Source organism: Leptonychotes weddellii, chromosome 5, assembly GCF_054177405.1.
Source record: "Leptonychotes weddellii isolate Sample4059 chromosome 5, ASM5417740v2, whole genome shotgun sequence".
NCBI lineage: Eukaryota > Metazoa > Chordata > Mammalia > Carnivora > Phocidae > Leptonychotes > Leptonychotes weddellii.
In genome coordinates this window covers 52,344,547-52,364,019 of record NC_138373.1, presented here as the reverse complement: position 1 = coordinate 52,364,019, position 19,473 = coordinate 52,344,547, and the positions used below count along the sequence as shown (strand labels likewise).

Sequence of the window (19,473 nt, the reverse complement as noted above, 5' to 3'; positions counted from 1 at the left end):
TACACAAGTTGTCAGTAGCATGTGAGTTTCTAGTCAAGAGGAATACTTGGTGGAGACAGCAAATTTGCCACTAAGGAAGAAGAGGGACCACAGTGATCAAAAGAGACTAGAAAACAGGCCTCATAGGGGTCTCCGTGCATGTGCTGAACAGGGTCCATGAAGGGAGAGGGAACTGGAGGGCCCCATTTGAGCTGTTCCATTATCTGAAGCCCACCAACCTATGTCCTTTCCATTTTTCATAATTTCTGATCCCCATTATTTAGAAAAACTCATTATGCTTTGATTCCTCATCCTGCCTCTCTTCATCTTCCAGCATCATAATCTAAAGAGCATATTTAAAGCATTCACTGAAGCAAAAGGGAGTGTTGGCCAGTCCTCCAGGTAGCTGTTTAATTTTTATTGTCCCCATGAAAAAAAAATGTGCTGGTTGTATTGCTCAGGAAAATAAGACACTGAATTCAGGTATAAACTAAGGGGGTAAGGTAGAAGGGAGCTATTCAAGCCATCATTAATTTTCTCCCACAGAGGGGACTTTTATTAACCATGATTAGGAATGATGAACACACACATGTGTACATGTACATATACACAATACATAGACACACAAACATGAGTAGATAACACACACAAACATACATTTACAAATTACCAAAATTAATATTTGCAGGCTTTGAAAAAATAAAGTCTCTAGTATATAGCAACCTTGCCTACACATATGGATTTTTTAAACTACTACCTACAATGCCAAGTTCTTCAATTTTAATTTTGCAACTGCAGACCAAAGAAAGACAATTATACATTGGCATAGTGGCTACTGAGCAGACAGAAGATCACGAGGTAGAAAGCAGTGCTAGAATAAAAAGGAACAAAGTGAGAAAATTAACGTTTGTCCCAGATTCTGCTTCCACGCTGTCAACTCACTCATTGCTTTGTTTCAGGGACTGTTTCAAAGCAGGAAATCATTTCCTCTTTCTAGATTTTTTATTGCCAACATTTAAAAAGTCAACAGGAAATCAGGAAGGACAATTCCACAATCATTTAAGATTTATTCTAATTTGCATTCACAAGTGCTCACCAACTTAAAAAAATAATTCCCTTTGAAGATGGTTAAACATTTTTCTTAAGGATATAAAAATGCAGGATTTTTTTTCTTTTGTTCTTTTATGCAAATGACTTTGGTTGTATGTAGAATATATCACATTCTTTTTTTTAATAACAAAGTAAGAAATATACCTTTACAAAGCAAAATTTAAAAAAAAATTCCTTCAAGTGGCCATTACAATTGTTCAGCAACAAAAATTCTTGAATAGAGCAGGTCAAATACATTCTAAATCTGCTCAGACCAAACAAACCTCTTTAGTGAGGCAAAATAACATTTTGACCATCATGGCGAAAGTGATTTTTGATTTCTAGTTCAGTTCTTTGTGGACCAATGAGTAACTGAACTGTAGCTGCCTTCTGAAGTCTTCTGTAAACAGACTCGTGTTGGATGGGCTGTTGGCAGGAGGGATGGGGGAGGTTTTGAATACACTGATTATTTCCTTAGCTTTCTAGTGGAAAATATTACTTTCCACAAGGTTTTTGAGGAACAGTGTATATACAAAGATTTATCTAAATATTCTGTTTACCTTGAAAGGCAATTTTACTATCACCAGGCCCAATTAGTAATGTGAGAAAAATTTCTAATGATAATCATTATTTTGATCTGGCACATTTCTATATTTATTCATAAAGCTATTTCCTTATTCTTTGGATTTCATTTTTCCTATTTGAATATGAAATTTTTCTATTCTGGTAAAGATTAATCCTGTTCACTTGTAAAAATCATGACATCTGATTTCTCACTGGACAGAGAAAGATGACAAGTCATTCTTTGTTCAACTGGTATTTAAGAAGGAGAATAATTGTTTATACTTGATTTTTAAGATAACAGATCATTGTATAGTACTATTTATAATGAATGAATTCACTGTCTTTTTAAGTTCTTTGGGAAGGTTTGTTAGTGTTTCTATGTAAATATTTCCAGAACATGAAATTTTAAATGATCTTTTACTTTATACTACCTTTAAATGACAGAACAAGTAAAAATTTGCATTCAAATATGACCACTGTGCAGCGTCTAACCTAAGATAACTGGAGATTATTACAACTTAAAATTTTCTTAGAAAAAAAAAATCTGACAACCACAAATAATTGCATTTAACTTTGAAAATTATAAAATGTTCCAGGCTAGAATTCACGAAACCCTGAAAGGTTAGGAAGAAGCATTACCAGCATTGCTTTTTTTAGGCAGTATCTCCCATCACCAGATGAAATGCTTTTAGTTTTCGAAGTACCTAAAAGACCCCCTTAAAAGGTGCTGTGACTAAGTGAAAATTTTAAGTTAAACAGATAGAATTTTGCTTTGCAAAGTTTTCTTTCAAATACCTTTGGTCACAAGTGGGATCAGTACTGTGAATCCAAAATAACATAGATAGATAGATGATAGATAGATAGATAGATAAATAGATAGATAGATAGATAGATAGATAGATAGATAGAGGCATTGTCTAAAAGGTGAATGTTAGTGTTTTCTGTAGCTTTGCTCTTTGAGCTGGAGATTGGTTAAACATATGACATTTACAAAAGAGCTAGAAATTATTTGTAAAAGAGAAATAATTTCAGCAGTGTTTAATCCATTCATTCAATTCAGTGCCATGGATTCCAAACTATTATTTCAATTTAAGAGCTCAGGCTTGAAATACCATATGGAAAATAGCTCCAAACAACTGTCCCCAAGGGCTGCAGAGTTCAATCCCTCTCTTGTTTCTAGACAGATTCAGATATCTATGCGTCACTGGGGCATGAACAGAGGGGTTTTCTTTCTTTCAAGAAGAAAATTAAAGTAGTCTCTTTTCATTCTGAATGTTAACTACCCTTTCTTAAAAGGACCTTAATATATTTGATGGCTTCCTTAATAGAGTATAGAGTGCTACATTAGCAAATTTCTTTATGACAGATGCAAAGTGATGAATATGAATATACATATGCATGCTTTGTTATAAAGAGACCCTTATCTGCCTTAAAACTGCTTCAGAAATACAAGGTGAAGGGAAAGTCCCCTGAACACTTAGTAAAAATATGTTATACATCATTGCTTAAAAATAAAAATGCAATTTTCCTACCTTAAGTTTAAATAGTCAGAAAATTTTAGGTGTCTCCTGTATTTGTAATGGCCAACTCATCTGTAATGTATAGACCAAGCGGTATTTCCATCTAAGTCATAGTATTTGGCAAAGACCCATAAGATGTCTTTGACAAAGGTCCACAGAAACTTATGGGAGTCACATAAAATTACAGAACATCACTGTTTTTCAGAGGCCTGTAGTCTTTATTTTTCCAATGCATTGGTGCTACATGACAGAGTGCACATTAATTTGTTAGATAAAATAAATGGCAAAGACTTGGTGTGATTTAGTGTACCCACTGGTATTAGTATCTCTAAAAATTAAGGAAGTTTGCATCATAAGGGCTGGCAGATTCATTATGCTCCAAATCTTCATGGGCATAAGCAGTGGCCTCAATACTCTCCCAGATGTAGAAATAGTAATTTCTATTACTATTTCTATAGTAATAGAAATCATGCTGTTGACATGCCTGTGCCAACCCAAACCCATTTAGTCTTTGAGTTATAATCACTTTATTATTCTGTTTCTGATTTTGAAAAAAAAAAAATCACAGAAAAAAAGAAAACGAGTCCTTAAGGCATAATCCACTAATACAGAGTGGGGCTGTCCAGTGAATGACCCCAGAAGCTGTCTCTCTGTTGCCCAGAAGCTACCTATCTAAGGAGACAAGTTATGCACCCCACAACGAGATGGGCTCAGCCTGAACTCAACTTTCTGTGGCATCTGGTAACCCCAGCCCAGGTGCTGGCCCTTCCTAAAGCGCTGGCAGGTAAGCCTGACTGCTTGTGCTTGATCCTTGAGTACTTTTTTAAAAAAAAGATCTTATTTATTTGTTTGAGAGGGAGAGAGAGAGAGAGAGACCGCGCGAGAGAGAGCACAAGTGTGGGGGAGGGGCAAAAGGAGAGAGAGAAGCAGGCTCCCCACTGAGCAGGGAGCCCCATGCAGGGCTTGATCCCAGGACCCTGGAATCATGACCTGAGCTGAAGGCAGATGCTTAACTGACTGAACCACCTAGGCGCCCCGATCCTTGAGTATTTATTTCCCCTGTGCAATGCCACTCTCATGCTTCTCCAATAAAGAAGAAAACCAAATGGGACACAGCCCTGCCTGGAGCACTTTGGGACCCTTCTCCATGGGCTGCCCAGAGAACAGGGGACTCAAGCAGCTGCTGGCTTTTTTGCTCCTGACTTCTAGCCCATACTTAATGGCCACTTGTGCTTTCACCCTGAGCCCTTTGCTCAACATATAAAAACTGTACATGTTCTGGACAACCAAAACAATTAATCTGTTTTTTCAGCAGGATTTAAAAAAAAAAAAAAATCTAGATAAAGATCTAGACCTATGGCATTAAGCAATACTATGTTTGATATTGAAAATAATAATTTTCATAAAAGTGTGTTTTAAATGTCCCATTGGAAGATGGTCTGAACAAAGAGGAAAAATAAGATTGTAAGATGATACAATAAAAATTCAACTATTAGCAGTTACCCGATGTTTCCTCTGTTAGGCGTTTCCTCTTGCTGTCCCAGTTAATACAAAGAAAGGCAGAAAATATAACAGGGTCCTCATGAATGGGTAGGAAATTGAGGCAGGAAAAAACTCTGTGCAATATTTTTACAATTAATCTAAGGGATCTGGTTGGGGGAGGTTAGTATGGTGTTTCTCTTTGTACATGAAGAACACAAGAATATTATTCATTCTAAAACATAATTCTTGTTCTGAAAATAAATTATATGATTAACACACATAATAATTTTACAACCTGTATGTATCACTTCGAAGACTATTTCCATGCCATTACTGCAAGTAAACTCAATTAGCTAACAGTGAAGCATCATAGAAATAATTCAGTTATTCTTTATGGAACTCTTTGAAGGACGGTTATGGATCTTTTTTCATTTTTGTTTCAATAGAGAGCTGGCATGTCAAGCTAAGAATAATCTACAATTGAGCAAGATATATGATACTCTATTTTAATCCTCATTATCTTTTTAGAGGATGAGTAATAATTGCAGGTAAGTTCTGCCTGATTTATTATTTTCAGTGCATTTTCTTTTTTTGAAGACTAGAAGTCCTCATCAATATTCCAGAAGAAGCCGAATGGGATTAAATCAGAAGTTTTAAACTAGGTGTTTTTCCAATTACCCAAACAGAAGGAATTAAGATAGACTTTGTTGTCGGTGTACATACAACCTTTGGCAATATGGAGTTGAAGACATGAGGCCAATTCCCAACCCATATGAGTTGGGAGGTATCAAGGGTGTAACAGGTCGCCCTGCCAGGGATAGAGATGACAGGGACCCCCAAGTGACTCTCAGCGTCAAGCAAGCACCAGAAGGGGTGGCAAGACTTCAGTCATGGTGGCTGATGTAAGTTAATGAGTAGAAATCTGAGTATTTCTGAAATCCTTATGTTCATCCAAACCTTTCCTCTAACACCATCTCATTTTACCTGACAACAATTCTCATCTAAATTTAATTCATCTTTCCATCCCTCAGCCCCACCCCACCCTGCCCCACCCAAGCAGTATTTTAGGACTCTCAAAGCAATCTTGCTTTTCCCTATTTATAATCTTTCAGTAGCTTCCAAGTACCTTCTTGATCAATTCCAAATATCTTAGCACAGTGTTATCTGAACACTTGTGCCCTCCCACCCGCCTCAACTCATATGCAATGTGATGGCATGTGGAGGTGTGGCCTTTGGGGACGTGATTAGGTCACGAAGGTGGCGTCCTCCCGAATGGGATTAGTACCCTTATAAAAGAGACCGCAGAGAGCTTTCTAGCCCCTTGAACCATGTGAGGACACAGCAGAATGACAGCCCTCCATGAACCAGGAAGTGGGCTCTCCTCAGACACTCAACCTGCCAACAGCTTGATTCTGGACTTTCCAGACTACAGAACTATGAGAAACAGATGTTTGTTGTGTAAGCCCCCCAGTCTCTGGTAGTTTTGCTATAGGAGCCTGAACAGACCAGGACACATTTTCCAAAAGGGAGTTTAAAGCCTTGGCCCTGCCTATCTGTACAAAACTCTCTGTCTAGAAATACCCTGATGCTTGGTACCTTCTTTTTTTTTTTTTTTTTATTATTATTATTCTTATGTTAATCCCCATAACGCTCTCTTCCTCACTTGGTTCAGATGACACCTTGTCTCTACGTTAATCTTGGCTCTCTACAGAATAAGGGTCTTCCTCTGGGTGCTGATTAACTTACACAGTACTTCTTCTCCTTTTCAATCACATACCCTTACAATGCTCGCTTTTTCATCTTCTTTGGAACCAAATCTGACACCTACACTGCACTTGGGAAATTTCACTTCACTCTTGAGTCAAATAAGTGTGCTTCTCCAGGATTAATCTTAGCACTCCCTTCACATGGCTTTCTGATTCTGCAACTACATACTGAAGCCTCTGCAAGCTTAAGATCTCCTAAAATGGAAATGCCTCATTAAAAAAAAATCTATACCAGCTTTTCACATTCATAATAAATATAGTAGCAGAGTTATTCAGTATCAGGTGATACTTTTCTTTCTTTTGGAAAATGTCACAAATCTGCACTATCACGTTCTTCTCATATATAAGTATTATCTTCTGTGAGTTCACTGAGCAGAACGGTGGCCCGAGAAAAGAATCAGCATGCCAGTACTCTGCAAATCTTCCTTACTCTATTTCTGTGAAATGGGATGATATGTCTTATTACTATCCCTTATTTATATTCATTTTTGTGATTGTCAGGTCTTTGAAATTGAGAAAGCTTACTTAGACTTGAGATACAGAAGCAGTAAGATTTCCATTATCTAAGAATATCTGATGTATTCTCTATAGTGCAAATATACCAGGAAGATTCTGCCTTCATGGGGCATTACGGGATGTCTTTTTCTTTGTAAAACAATCACCAAAGCAATCACAATCTCTTTTAGATTAAGTACTTGCCAGTGACTTCTTTCCTTTCAAGTAGATTGTTTAATTATAGACTGCAATAAAATATTAGAGCATATATAACAACCTTATGTGCAGCAATTAGTGGTTGCTAACTTTTTTTTTTTTTTTTTTTTTAACATTTTAGATCATTGCTTTATTTCACTATTGTTTAACAACAAAGTTCATTCCTCTCCAGGTGGATCTTGAATTGTTCCCTGTGTTCTTTTCCTCATCCTGAATAAAAAAGGTAATGAAGAAAAAGCCTGTACTTTTGGAGACCTAGAATCTTACTTATGCTAATAAGCTTTTGACTGCAATTTCGTGGTAGTGGTTGCTAACTTTTTAAAGAAATGTACTGCAAAATTTTTAAAAGTAAGATGCAGACACAATTGGAAGTGTGCTATAGCAGATCAAAAAAAGTTTTTACATATGCATCTAGAAGAAAAACAGTTTGTCTCTGGATTTTAGCTATATCCATCACACATATTTGCTGGTCATTCTCAATTATACCTTCCTCAGATAAGAGCTTTAATGTGAACATAGATGATATAATTGCTGGATATGCCTGCAATTTTTAATTTGGTACCAAAATGAGAAATCCACAAGACATGTTGTTGGTAGGCAATTCAAATTAACCTAAGATTTTTCAGAACATTTATATCTTCAAAATCAATAGCGAAATCTGCTTTGTGGTCTAACTTTCCGAAACTCAAAGTGTGGCCTGTGGTATGGCCACATGTGCAACCCTTGAGAGGCACTAGGCTCGCTCACAATTTCTGAGTCACTTTGGATCATGGAGCTACACTCCTATGATCCATAAACCCTATTTTGAATATTCCCTTCTTCAAGTCATCCCAGTGCTTTTGAATCAAGGCAAAAAAAAAAAAAAATCACAGTTGAAGATCCTTTCCAAAAACATTTTCATTGTCCTAAGATGGGGAAGATGAAGCTCACGATATTGCATGGGAATACGTGACAGAAACTCCATGTTTGGTTCAGTGTGTGAGAAAGGAATTTGGAATGGATTTCTGTAAGTTACCAACACTGTGACGGGGAGACAGTTGATGAAACTGATCTTCATGAGGATCAGTAATTCTCACCAAACACTGCTCAGGCCCTCCCCATTCCATAAGGTGCCCTCGAGGCTGCAAGAGCTCCGGGCCAGCAAGGGAGCAATAGCCAGCAACAAGGTAAAACCATTTGCTGTCCATCCACGCTAGGGTCCCAGGGGCCATGGGACCCACTGAAGGCTGCTCTCACATGGCTGAATCATGAACATGATTCAGCCTTACCTGAAAGTCTTAGGAGACCTTGTATTCCCAAAGGAATTACAAAAGTAGCACACCAGTGACTGCTCTTAACCCCACCCATCAGAAGAAGGCACCATTCTTCTTACATGGCCAAGTGGTTACATGTCCACATGAACAGAGAAAGTACAAGAAGAAAAGGCTAGCCGAAGTCAACATTCAGATCAACAGAGGCGTCTGCCAACTGTTGAGTCCCTACTTATTCATCAGGAAATACAAACGGTTTCAAAACATCTTTATATCTTCAGGGGAAGAATATTAAAAAAAAAAAAAAAGAAAGAAAGCAATGACAACAACAAGAAACTTCGACTAGAAGAATTTTCCAGGTTTCCAGTCCCTCTATTATCTGTTCTTGTGTAGAGCCAGAAAAAATACTGTCACAAAGTTAAGAGAATAACAGCCTTTGTTTATGTCTGAATGAATTTGTGCCAGAATAGTAAATATGCTATTGTCTTTTGTTTTTGTCTTCGGTGAAAGTGGGGGAGAAAGTCTAGACAATGGCAGAAGCAGGGGGGCACATGCATAGGAATGCCATTCTGGGAGGTTGAAGTCTCACTGGGATACAAATTATTTTCACAGCCACTAACTATAGTCAGGGCTCTGGAGCAAAATAATTCCCACTCTTGACATCAACTCTGGAAGCATCTAAGGGAAAAAGCACACATTGTCTTTCATGCCCATTGCTTGTTTAAGCAATATAAATCAAAATGCTTATTCCCAAGAGATAAGAAGGACCTTGTCACAATGCCCTGCACAGAGTAGCCCCTCTATCACCATTTGGTTTCTTTCCTCCTTATTTCTGTTTAACTCCATCAGGCAAAAATATTTTCCCTAAAAGAGACACAACAATGTTCAAAAATGCCATTTTGAGGGCCAGGATAAATAAACTTTGCAGAGAAGTTTCAGATGTAGGCTTTTGTTTCCAGAACTAGAGGTAGTGCCAAGGAGTGACTTACGGGACTTCAGTCCCCAGTAATCTCCATCAATCCTCAGAACCCCATCAGAATACATTAACTCTTCAAATAAAAGCAGCCATGTTGTTATAAAATCTAGCTGCAAGAGAAGTTTCCTTCCTGCCAGGCTGAAACCCTGAAGGCACTCCCTCATCGATACTGGGGTGCCGCCACTGTCCAAAATCATTACCTAATCAAAGTACCATTTACTTTCCCTTCTATTGGAGGAAGCAAAGCCAAGTAGAAAGAATAAATCTTGGCAGCTGGGCAGGCCTGGGTTTAAATACCAGCCCCTTTATTCATTAATGGAAGAGTTTAGGGAAATACTAAACCTAAATCTGAAACTGCCCTCATGTAAAAGGCACTGAGATTACCCAGTGAACCTGGAGACACAAATCTCAGTACGCTGATGTCAGGACCAGGCAAGATGATCTCCATACAGCACCCGGCACATGTTAGCACCAAGTGATTGCCCAGCACATAGCTCCCTGCACCAGCACTATCCTCCCTCCTTCGTTTTACTGATTCAAAATCCCTGACATTATGGGATCTCCTCTGTTAAGGTAGAAAAAGAGAAAAAATGGCTGAAAAACAACATCATGGCTATAACAGCAGTGGGGATTATATTTTGAGGAGTGTTCATACATCCGCAAGCAAAGGGATTTTCTCTTTTACGAATGATTTGGAAAATTCAGCATCCTGCATAGAGATCACAGAGTTCTAGGAATGTGTGTTCTCCCCTTTCAATCTCAGTGAGCTACCAGTTCTGGGCAGAGAGTAAACACCTCTGCTTCTGTTCATCTCTCTTTTCTTTATGCTGCACCCCAGCTAAAGAGTGCTCAGGGAAGAATTATGTTGCCCTCTCCGAGTTGCTATAACAACACTGTTGCCAAAATAGCAGGCACTCTGCAGGAGTCAGAATAGCCTCTTACAGATATTATATGACTTTTGCTCCAGGCACCTCCTCTGTTGCCTGTTAAGGGGCCTGGCTGGGGCGGCCAGGGACCACCAGAGTCACATACTAGCTAAGGAGATGGAGGAGATTGCTGGGCCTCTCACATCCACAGAATCCCAATGGCCTGGGTTTCAGATCTTCTGAAGATTCCTCTCACTATGCGGGAACAAAATGATGCCTTGATACTATTTGGAGAACGATGTAGTGTCTGTTTCATGAAGTTGAGTTCTTTTCCTAAATAATGAGTATTTCAGGGCAGTAAAAAGAATCTTGTCTGGTTCTGAAAATGTATAAACCTGCTACCTGGGAGAAAATAGGAACTAAACCTTCAGATCGAGAGAGGATATTCAAACAGACAATGGCTGGACCACGGATGACCACAGAACTCTGACCTCCAAATTCTACAGCAACCAGTCCAGGGAGCCAGAATGCAACCTGGGCAGCAATCAGCCCAGAATGGGCAGGAATTGATGAACAACTGACAGATTTCCTATTTTTTGTCTCTAGGTCCAACTCAGTATAAGCCAAATATGCTCCCCAAATCGATCACATAAGATGCTCTGCTTCTAATTAGCCTGTCTCCAGCTCCTCTGTGCCAACAACTTCCCATGAGAGCGTATCTGAAGACGTCTCTCTTTTTTAAAGATGTATTTATTTGAAAGAGAGAGAGAGAGAGAGAATGAGCACACGCGTGTGCACATGCGCACAAGTGGGGGAAGGGCAGAGGAACAGAATCCTCAAGCAGACTCCCTGCTGAGTGCAGAACCCTAAGCAGGCTGGATCTCACGACCCTGAGATCATGACCCCAGCCGAAACCAAGAGTCAGAGGCTTAGCTAACAGAGATACCCCTATCCTTCTCTTTTTTTAAGTGAGAAACTTGCCCACTCCCCTGCCTGCTTTTGAGTCTCTGCCAGAGGGAAGTGGTAGAAGCTCACTCTTGCTAGAGCAAACGAATAAATAGCCTGCATTCTCATTTAGGTGTTTTTTTTGCTTACTTCCATAAGATTGACCTGTTTGTTTTTGTTAGATCTAGTGGACTAACAGGATCATATTTTATGATTTGCAAGGCTAAGGACTATGGGAATTTAAGCAATATAATACCACCCTTGAGGCCTCTGGGCAACCTTACAGTCTGCCCAAAATGTGTCCTCAGCGAACTTCCATACTCATCAAACCCATCTCCAACTGTCCTCCTTCCACTTCATAGCTCCAACCACAACACAGAATTGCTTACAGTCACAGAGTGAACGGACCATTCCAGTTTGCCCAGAACTGCCTTGTTTTTAGCATTGAAAGCGCTCTACCCGAGGAAAGCACTCAGCTCCGGGTAAAAGGGACAGTTGGTCACTCAATGAGACTCTCCAGCGTGCCCCAGCGTTCTAAGACTTGGCCACTGCAGATGCAGTTCACTCTGCCAGGAATCTTCTTTCTCACTACTGACAGGAAATCAACCTGGTGAACTCCCCTCAACCTGCCAAGCCCCTGCCTAAACGCCTGCTCCCAGGCTAAGCCTCTTTGACAACGGCCCACCCTCAGGCCCAAGCAGGTGACCTCGCCCTCCTCCATGCCATGCTCCAGCTCCTATATATCCTTGTACGTATCACGTAGCACAGAGCTGATGTGGTTACACAGCGACTTCCTTGCAGGCAGGTGCTGTATCATGTTCCTCTTTGTGTCTCCTCACGATCATCACCATAGCAAGCCAGTGTTTGTCTGTTGTGTGAATAAATGTACTCATGGCTGATTAAATGGCTTAGCTATTATGTATTTACCTATTTCATATAGTTATAATTATTGATTACTTAATTACTGAATATTAACTATTTATTAATAAGTTAAATTGATCCTTACTAAAAAATCCAAAAGCTCTCGAGTGAGCTGAAGGTGGAGCCTATCCATATGCAGAAGTTGGATGCCTCACAGAAAATACAGTCGTCAACCCAGTTCAGTTACCCAGATTATTTACCTACCTCAATCTGTGTGGTGTTGTCCTGCCCATCGTCCAGTAGCAGGTCTGTGAAGCCTCTGGGCTCTGGGGAGTCTTGGCCCATGCTTGCTCGGTTAGAGTCAGCTGCCTTGAGAGAATCCAAGCTTCTTTTCCACCGGTGGCTGAATGCATGTGTGTCCACTTCCATTTCCTCTTCTGCTTGCGGGAAGACCTGAGCAACTTGGTATTGCCCATCTGTTTGAACAAGAAATAAAATAATGAGTTACCACTTGTTAGGAGTCATACACATGCTAACTAATAGAGCAGAACAATAATTTTGCCCCGTCATGAAGATAGGAAACTAACTCCTAACAGGGAAATCTGTTTAATTGTAGTATTTTGAGTTGGGATCAACATCTCTGAGTAGAATGCAATTTTAATACATGCCATGGCATAAGTCGTGGGAATGGTTAATGTGCAGATCCAGCAGAGTCCCTGAAACAGATGTGCAGCCCTAAAGCAACGCATTTTTATTCTCTCCCCTCCCCGCCCTCCACACACACACTTCATAAACATTCTCTAGTTGTTCTGAGAAAATAAGCTACAATCCAAACAAAGGAACGAAACCTAGTGACTCTTAGCACATTTGAAAAAAAAAAAAGTCAGACGTTATTAACTTGTGAGCGTATATTCCTCTCACACAAGTTCTGCTGCCCAGCAAAGAGGTAACAATGTATTTGAATGTGTTAAAAAATATATGGAATGATCTTTGCGTAAATGTACTAACTGCCTTGTAGCTCACCAGTCAGATTTAGTTCATTGCCTACCTCATTTAATAAGTAACACCCTCAGGAGGCATCACAAAGGCTCTTGTTCATTTGTGCAGTTCTCACCTTGGACTCTTGGCAGGGTGGTGAAGGATGACAGTGATAGGCACTTAGAGAAATGGATGGGAAAGCAAAGAGACCAAATCACACAGGTATTTTAAAGCCATCAGCAGGGACTGGCCTTGTTGACCCAACTCATCCTACTACTACAGGAGGGAAAATAAGATTTAATCATTACTCCTAGTCTTTCATTTCAGTAGGTCAGTAGAAGAAGGTGTATCACAAGTATGGGAAATTCAGTTTCTGACCAAGATGAACAGTCTTCTTGTATGCAACTATTACCCAAAGATATGAATTGACAGCCTTTATAACTGGCAGGATACAGGTTCAAAAAGGGCTAAGAGAGCAGTGATTTAATTATAGCTGTGATGTTGTCTTCAATAGGAGAACATTCCAAGAAACGAAATGTATTTAATGTGACTTATAATACCATTGTATCAGCTACTTAGAACTCTAATAACTAAGTTAAGGCTACCACTACTAATCACACACAAATGATCTAAAATATTTCCCTTTCCGCATCGGGCTCTCTGTTCCTTAGGAGCCTGCTTCTCCCTCTGCCTCTCTCTTTTTCTCTCTGTCTCTCATGAATAAATAAATAAAATCTTAAAAAAAAAAAACGGGCGCCTGGGCGGCTCAGATGGTTGAGCATCTGCCTTCGGCTCAGGTCATGATCCCGGGGTCCTGGGATCGAGTCCTGCATCGGGCTCCCTGTTCCTTGGGAGCCTGCTTCTCCCTTTGCCTCTCTCTCTCTCTCTCTCTGTCTCTCATGAATAAATAAATAAAATCTTAAAAAAATAAAAAATAAATAAAATAAAATATTTCCCTTTCAACTCAGAAAGGTGCTAATAATTCTTCTAGACAAAAAGGATATTCTTTGGTTTCACGATGAACTTAAAAGATCTCTCACTGCTTCATGCCTTGGCAGATACAGCCCAGAGAAAAATACAACCATAGTACTGGTGATCTAGACTTTAACTTGGGCTCACAGAATATTAGAGCTTAAATGAACCATGAAGACAGAAATGGCGCAATTCACAGAATTGTTGTAAGGCTGAAAAATCTCATGTACATAAAGGGTTGATCATGTTCCACCCGACACACACCGTAAATGTTCAATAATTATGTGTAATGAGTATTACCATCACTATAGAAAAGTGTTCCTTTTTTAACACTGTTGTCCCACTGGCCGTTGAATGGTGCTGAATAAATGTCTGTTGACTGATTGATGGATAAATGAACTGTTGAAAGTCTCTTTGGAGCAAGAATGATTGGACCAGTCAGAGTTAATGGAAGAAATACGGTACAAGTATTCAAAAGACCAGGGGTGGAATTGTTTGTTAGGTTTCCTGGATACGGGGTCCAACATAATTTACAAAATTCTGTGCTTTGGTTGCCCTGTATTTTAAATGGGAATGAAAATATCTTACCTGCAAAAGCAGACAGCTTTTTCTGAGGATGTGTCAGGCTCTAAGACCTATGATTCTAGGCAAAGCTACATAAAGCAATTTTATTTGCTTTATTTATATATCCTGCCTCATTACCAAAAATATATGAGGCAGCTTACAACAAAAGTAAGCAATAAAGTTTTATAATAATCAGATAAGACCTGCTAGCCCAACAGTTATGTTAACTTTAAAGGTGTGCATTTGTCCTGTACTAAGGGTGGTGACCCTCTGAATACAAATAATCATATCAGAACCACTGAAAATGTATACAGAATTCTTGTTAGAATGTCAATCTAGGTAAGAAATGTAGCCAATAGATTAAATGCTCCTGGATTTAAAAATGGTTTTTAAAAAGAATCACACAAAGGGAACAGCAGAGGTTTGTCATTCCTCTAAAATGCAAATCAGGAAGTCTACCTAAAACTTCAAAGAAGTAATCTTTATTAAAATCTTCAAAACAGAATTTTCAAAACAACTCTTGGTTTCTTAGAAACAGTCCATGCTGTTGGATATTAACTGCCTGATATTAATGTTATTATTATCTTTGCAGAGATTTATAACACAAGACAAAACTATGGTACTTTCTGTGATGCCTGTAGGCCAGTGACGTCACCCAAGCCCTTGCGGTCCCCGCACAGGGCAGGGAGAGACGGAGGAATACGTAACATTGGAGGGGCTATCTGCACAGAAACTCTACTTCTCAACTTCCTTGAGTCCCTTTTCTCATTTTCCCCCTGCCTTCTTACTCTAGAGAACACATGAAAAGGAGCTTCTAAACTTAAGGGTGATAAAGCCCATATTCTCCACTATTAAATTAATTAGACAAAGAGACCATTAGATTGAGGTCGTTCTGATACCTTAGAAGTGTACACAAGCGAACCAAACCCTAGATCTATAAATGCCTCCAGATTAAGAAATCAAAACCGAAGGATAACCAGTCTCACACAGCCAACTAGGCTTCTCTGAATCAGATAACTCCTTAAGCCAATCAAACAGTTTTCTTGCTTTGCTTCTGCCTTTTTCCCATACAAGTCTCTCCCCTAGCTCCTGTCATTGGAGCCCTTCTGATCATTTCTAGCTCAGAGCTGCCAGAATGAAATTGATCTTTGCTCAGGTAAATTCTTGAAATTTTTTAATATGCCTCAGTTTGTCTTTGAACACCACTTAAGTTGAAATTTGGGATGTTTGATTAATGTGTCAAACTTTTGTTTTCGTCATGAACATTCAAACTAACACTTTAGCAGGATTACTGGGGAAGGTAAATTTCAGACAGGGAGGCCTCCTGTAGAAGACACACATACATGCTTACTCTGGCACTTACGAGGGTAAGTCCCTAGACAGCTATGGGGTTTTGGTGGGGATTCCCCCCGCCTAATTTTTAGCAGTGTTTTATAATTTTTTTTCCTCTCTTGCTTCATGGTCACATTAACAGCAATTATAGCTGTTGATTGGTTTGCTTCCATTACGGACATGCTTGCTCCTCCTAGAATTTGCTACCTTCAACTTTATAAACCTGTCTCTTGATTACTTGCTGGTTCTCATATTTACAAAGAGTAAACAGGATCTAAGGAAGGAACTGAGGGGTTTTTTAATAAGAAAATTTGTGAGCTTTAGGGCTTGGCTTCTCTGAGTTTTCTTTTGGTTGCTAGTTTAGATCTAATTATTTTTCTCTGGTTATGTTATGAATAATAAGAGGAAACATTCCTATATGCTCATAATTCAGTACTCCATGGTTCATCAAGACTGGAGTATGAAATTGGCTTAGATTTTGATCCCATTTCAGAATGATTTTTAGACAAGATAAAACAAGTCAAGAATGAATGTTTTACAGAAATAAAGACCGAGAAAAATTGGCAAAACCACAGCATGGTTATCTACATTGTAAATTATTCCTATGCACTTCATGTGCTTTCAAACTCATAAAAATATTTTAAATTATTCTTTAAATCACCACCAAAATGAATTACTCAGAAGCAAGCTAAAGGGTTATAAGTAATATAATTTTTCCCTTCCCAGCTGTAGCGAAAACAAAAGCAACAGGAGGGATCTTTGAGTAGTCTGGCTGAACAGATTGTTTGCTTTCTGTCCACTGTATGTTAATTAAACCACTGATGGAAAACTTTCAAAGATAATTTTCTCCAACATATTTTGCTGTAGTTGTTAATCACATAGCTCATGGAAATATTAAATATATCTAAAGACTCCCGTTTGAATATAGTAGAAAGCTTACAGACATATTTCTGTATATATGTAATATATAAATTGTTCTTACACATTCTTGAGATATTTTATTCGATTAAAAGAGTAGATACACTATTACTGAAGAAAGTACTTCATTACATTCCAAATAGAACATTGTTATGAAACCCAATAATGTCTAGTTAATCTGAGAGTAAAAACAAGAAACTCATGTGTATCCTCATATTATTCTTTGCAAACCTTGCAAGTCTCTTTTGTGCCATTATATACTGTAAAATAATTTAAAATAAAAACAAAAAAAAACTGTGCTGGGCTGGATATGTTCATATTTGTGTCTTATCTGAATGATTTTATTAAAATAGCTTACATTTAACCAATAGTTACATGTTTAACCATTGTTATATGTTGAAACCATCTTTAACAGTATTTCTTGTGTCTTGCATACAAATCATACACACGATACATGCTAAACCACCAAGAAATCTACATAAATTGACATGCATCTTATGTAATTGGGACCCATCTGTATACCTTTTGACAAGCATTTTGGTCTATACTTTACAAGTGAACCAAATCACCCCTGTGAATCCTCTGCAGAAACATTAAGACTGTTCACTGCAAACAGATTTTGCTGGCTAGATTAATCTGAGAATAGATGAGAATAGATGAAATGATCTGGTTGAGGTAGCCTCCTAAATATGGCTTTGCATCCCAATCTATTGTGGAAGTGAAGATGAAATTTTATACAAATGGTTATATCCTTGGTTATGTCCAATAATGAAACGACTACACAGTGGATTTGAGGTTTCGACTGACAGCATCACAGAGTAAGATAGCTACAGAAAAGAAAGCATACAGAGTGTTCTGTTGAGAGATACTAAAGGGTTTCAGTAGGCCTAGATATCACAGTCTTTTTAAACTTCCCACATGATTATTTGAGGCCCATTGTTTGAGAACCACTGATCTGTGCTCTAGTCCCAATGTTGACACATGCCTTAGGGCATGTCCTCATCATCTCTTGCCTCCTATCTGATCTTACTGTCTTCAAACTCTTCCTTCTCCAATCTTTTTTCCATCTGCTACCAGAGATACCGTTCAAAGTTATTTACTCCTCTCTTCTGATTAAAACCTCTAATGGCTCCTTACCACCCATCTCCTTTACCACCTATAAACACTCCATGCTCTTGTTCCAACCACTCTCCCCTCTCTTCGCAACCCCACCCCCATCATGCTCCATGCTCCCATCATGTAGAATTTCTCAATTATCTCTTTACTTGCAATGAATATTGTTATCTTTGCATGGAGGAAAACTCTTTTTCACCTCAGACTCTGGGAAATATCACAATTCCTTAAAGATCTAGCTCAAATATTCTCTTGTTAAATGAAGTTACCCTTTACTCCCCTGGGAGAGCTAGTTGAGGTTTTTATCATAATCCAACACTTCTCTTTACCTAACTCTTTAAACACTCTTCTGCCTATCCCCACTTGAATGTACGATTTTGCAGAAAAGACTTAACTCAGCAGGCCCTTCGCTAGGTTGGCCCTTGGCTAAGCGTCTGGAAACTTAGATTTAGGGAATGTTCCCGCTATTCTCTAACAGATAAGAGTGGCTCACTATGGCTAAACTGTTTGGGCAAACAATATGGTTTATGCTGAACCTGCCTTCCTTCTGGGAGTCTGGACTCTTGGTACATGCTAGATAGAAGGTGGTTATGTGAACAGCTCCCAGTAAAAACACCGGCCACTGAGTTTCTAACGAACTTCCCTGGTTGATAATATTTTACATGCATCATCACAGCTTGTTGCTGGAAAAATTAAATGTGTCCTATGTGCTCCTGCTGGAGAGGACTCTTGGAAACTTGCCCTAGTTTCTCCCAGACATTGCCCCAACTGTCTTTTCTCTTTGTGGATTTTGGTTTGTATCTTTTTGCTGTAATAAATCATAGCCATGAGCACAACTATATGCTGAGTTGTCTGAGTCCTCCTAGCATATCACCAAAACTGGGGCTGGCCTAGGAAGACTCCTGACACACAGAGATCAGAGACTCTATCTTATTTACATCTTTGTCCCATCATTATAAGCATGGGCATTGACATATAGTAGTATCTAAAATCTTCTGAATAACAAATGAATGAATAAGTGAATGAATCATTGACCAAGTTGCTGCTCATCTGAGACATAGTCTTAAAAGATTATGTGTGTAATCTCTTATCTAACTTCTTAAGATTTTAACCACCTTCCTGAGTAGCCAGATAAAAGGGTGGAAAAAAGGGAAAACAAATCTACAACAGCTTTTATTTATCTGACATGAGTTTGACTCAAAAATAGCTCACTGGCCAGTTGGGTGATGTTCAGCAACACTTATGGTTGCAGTTTATCATCTTGGTTCTTTTTGGTTAATGAGGTCTGTAAGAAATTCAACACATGTCTTTGAAGAATGCAGGCATGGCCCAGTGAGATTGAAAAGTTATCAAGTAGATGAAACAAGGACAAGTTTAAGTTAAAATAGGTGGAGAATTACTCTACAAGTTTGAAGCATTAATAGTTTTCTAATTTTACTATTAAATAAAATAATCAAACTTTTAAATTTTATACAGAAAGATGGAATCCTATGGAAAACCTTCTTAGCTTTACGAACAATCATGAATGAGATTTAAGACAAGTTTAAGGTAGTGCCACATATTTACTAAAGTATTAAAAATAAATAC

General features: G+C 38.7%; 1 protein-coding gene across 1 annotated transcript in view; it reads right to left on the bottom strand.

Annotated features, from left to right (window-relative positions):
* Positions 1-19,473, bottom strand: part of PLXDC2 (plexin domain containing 2) — a 435,549-nt gene that overhangs the window by 262,482 nt on the left and 153,594 nt on the right. The window contains exon 2 of the mRNA XM_081818908.1: positions 12,274-12,485. Coding sequence (XP_081675034.1) covers positions 12,274-12,485 — 212 coding nt within the window. The remainder of the gene's footprint in view (positions 1-12,273; positions 12,486-19,473) is intronic.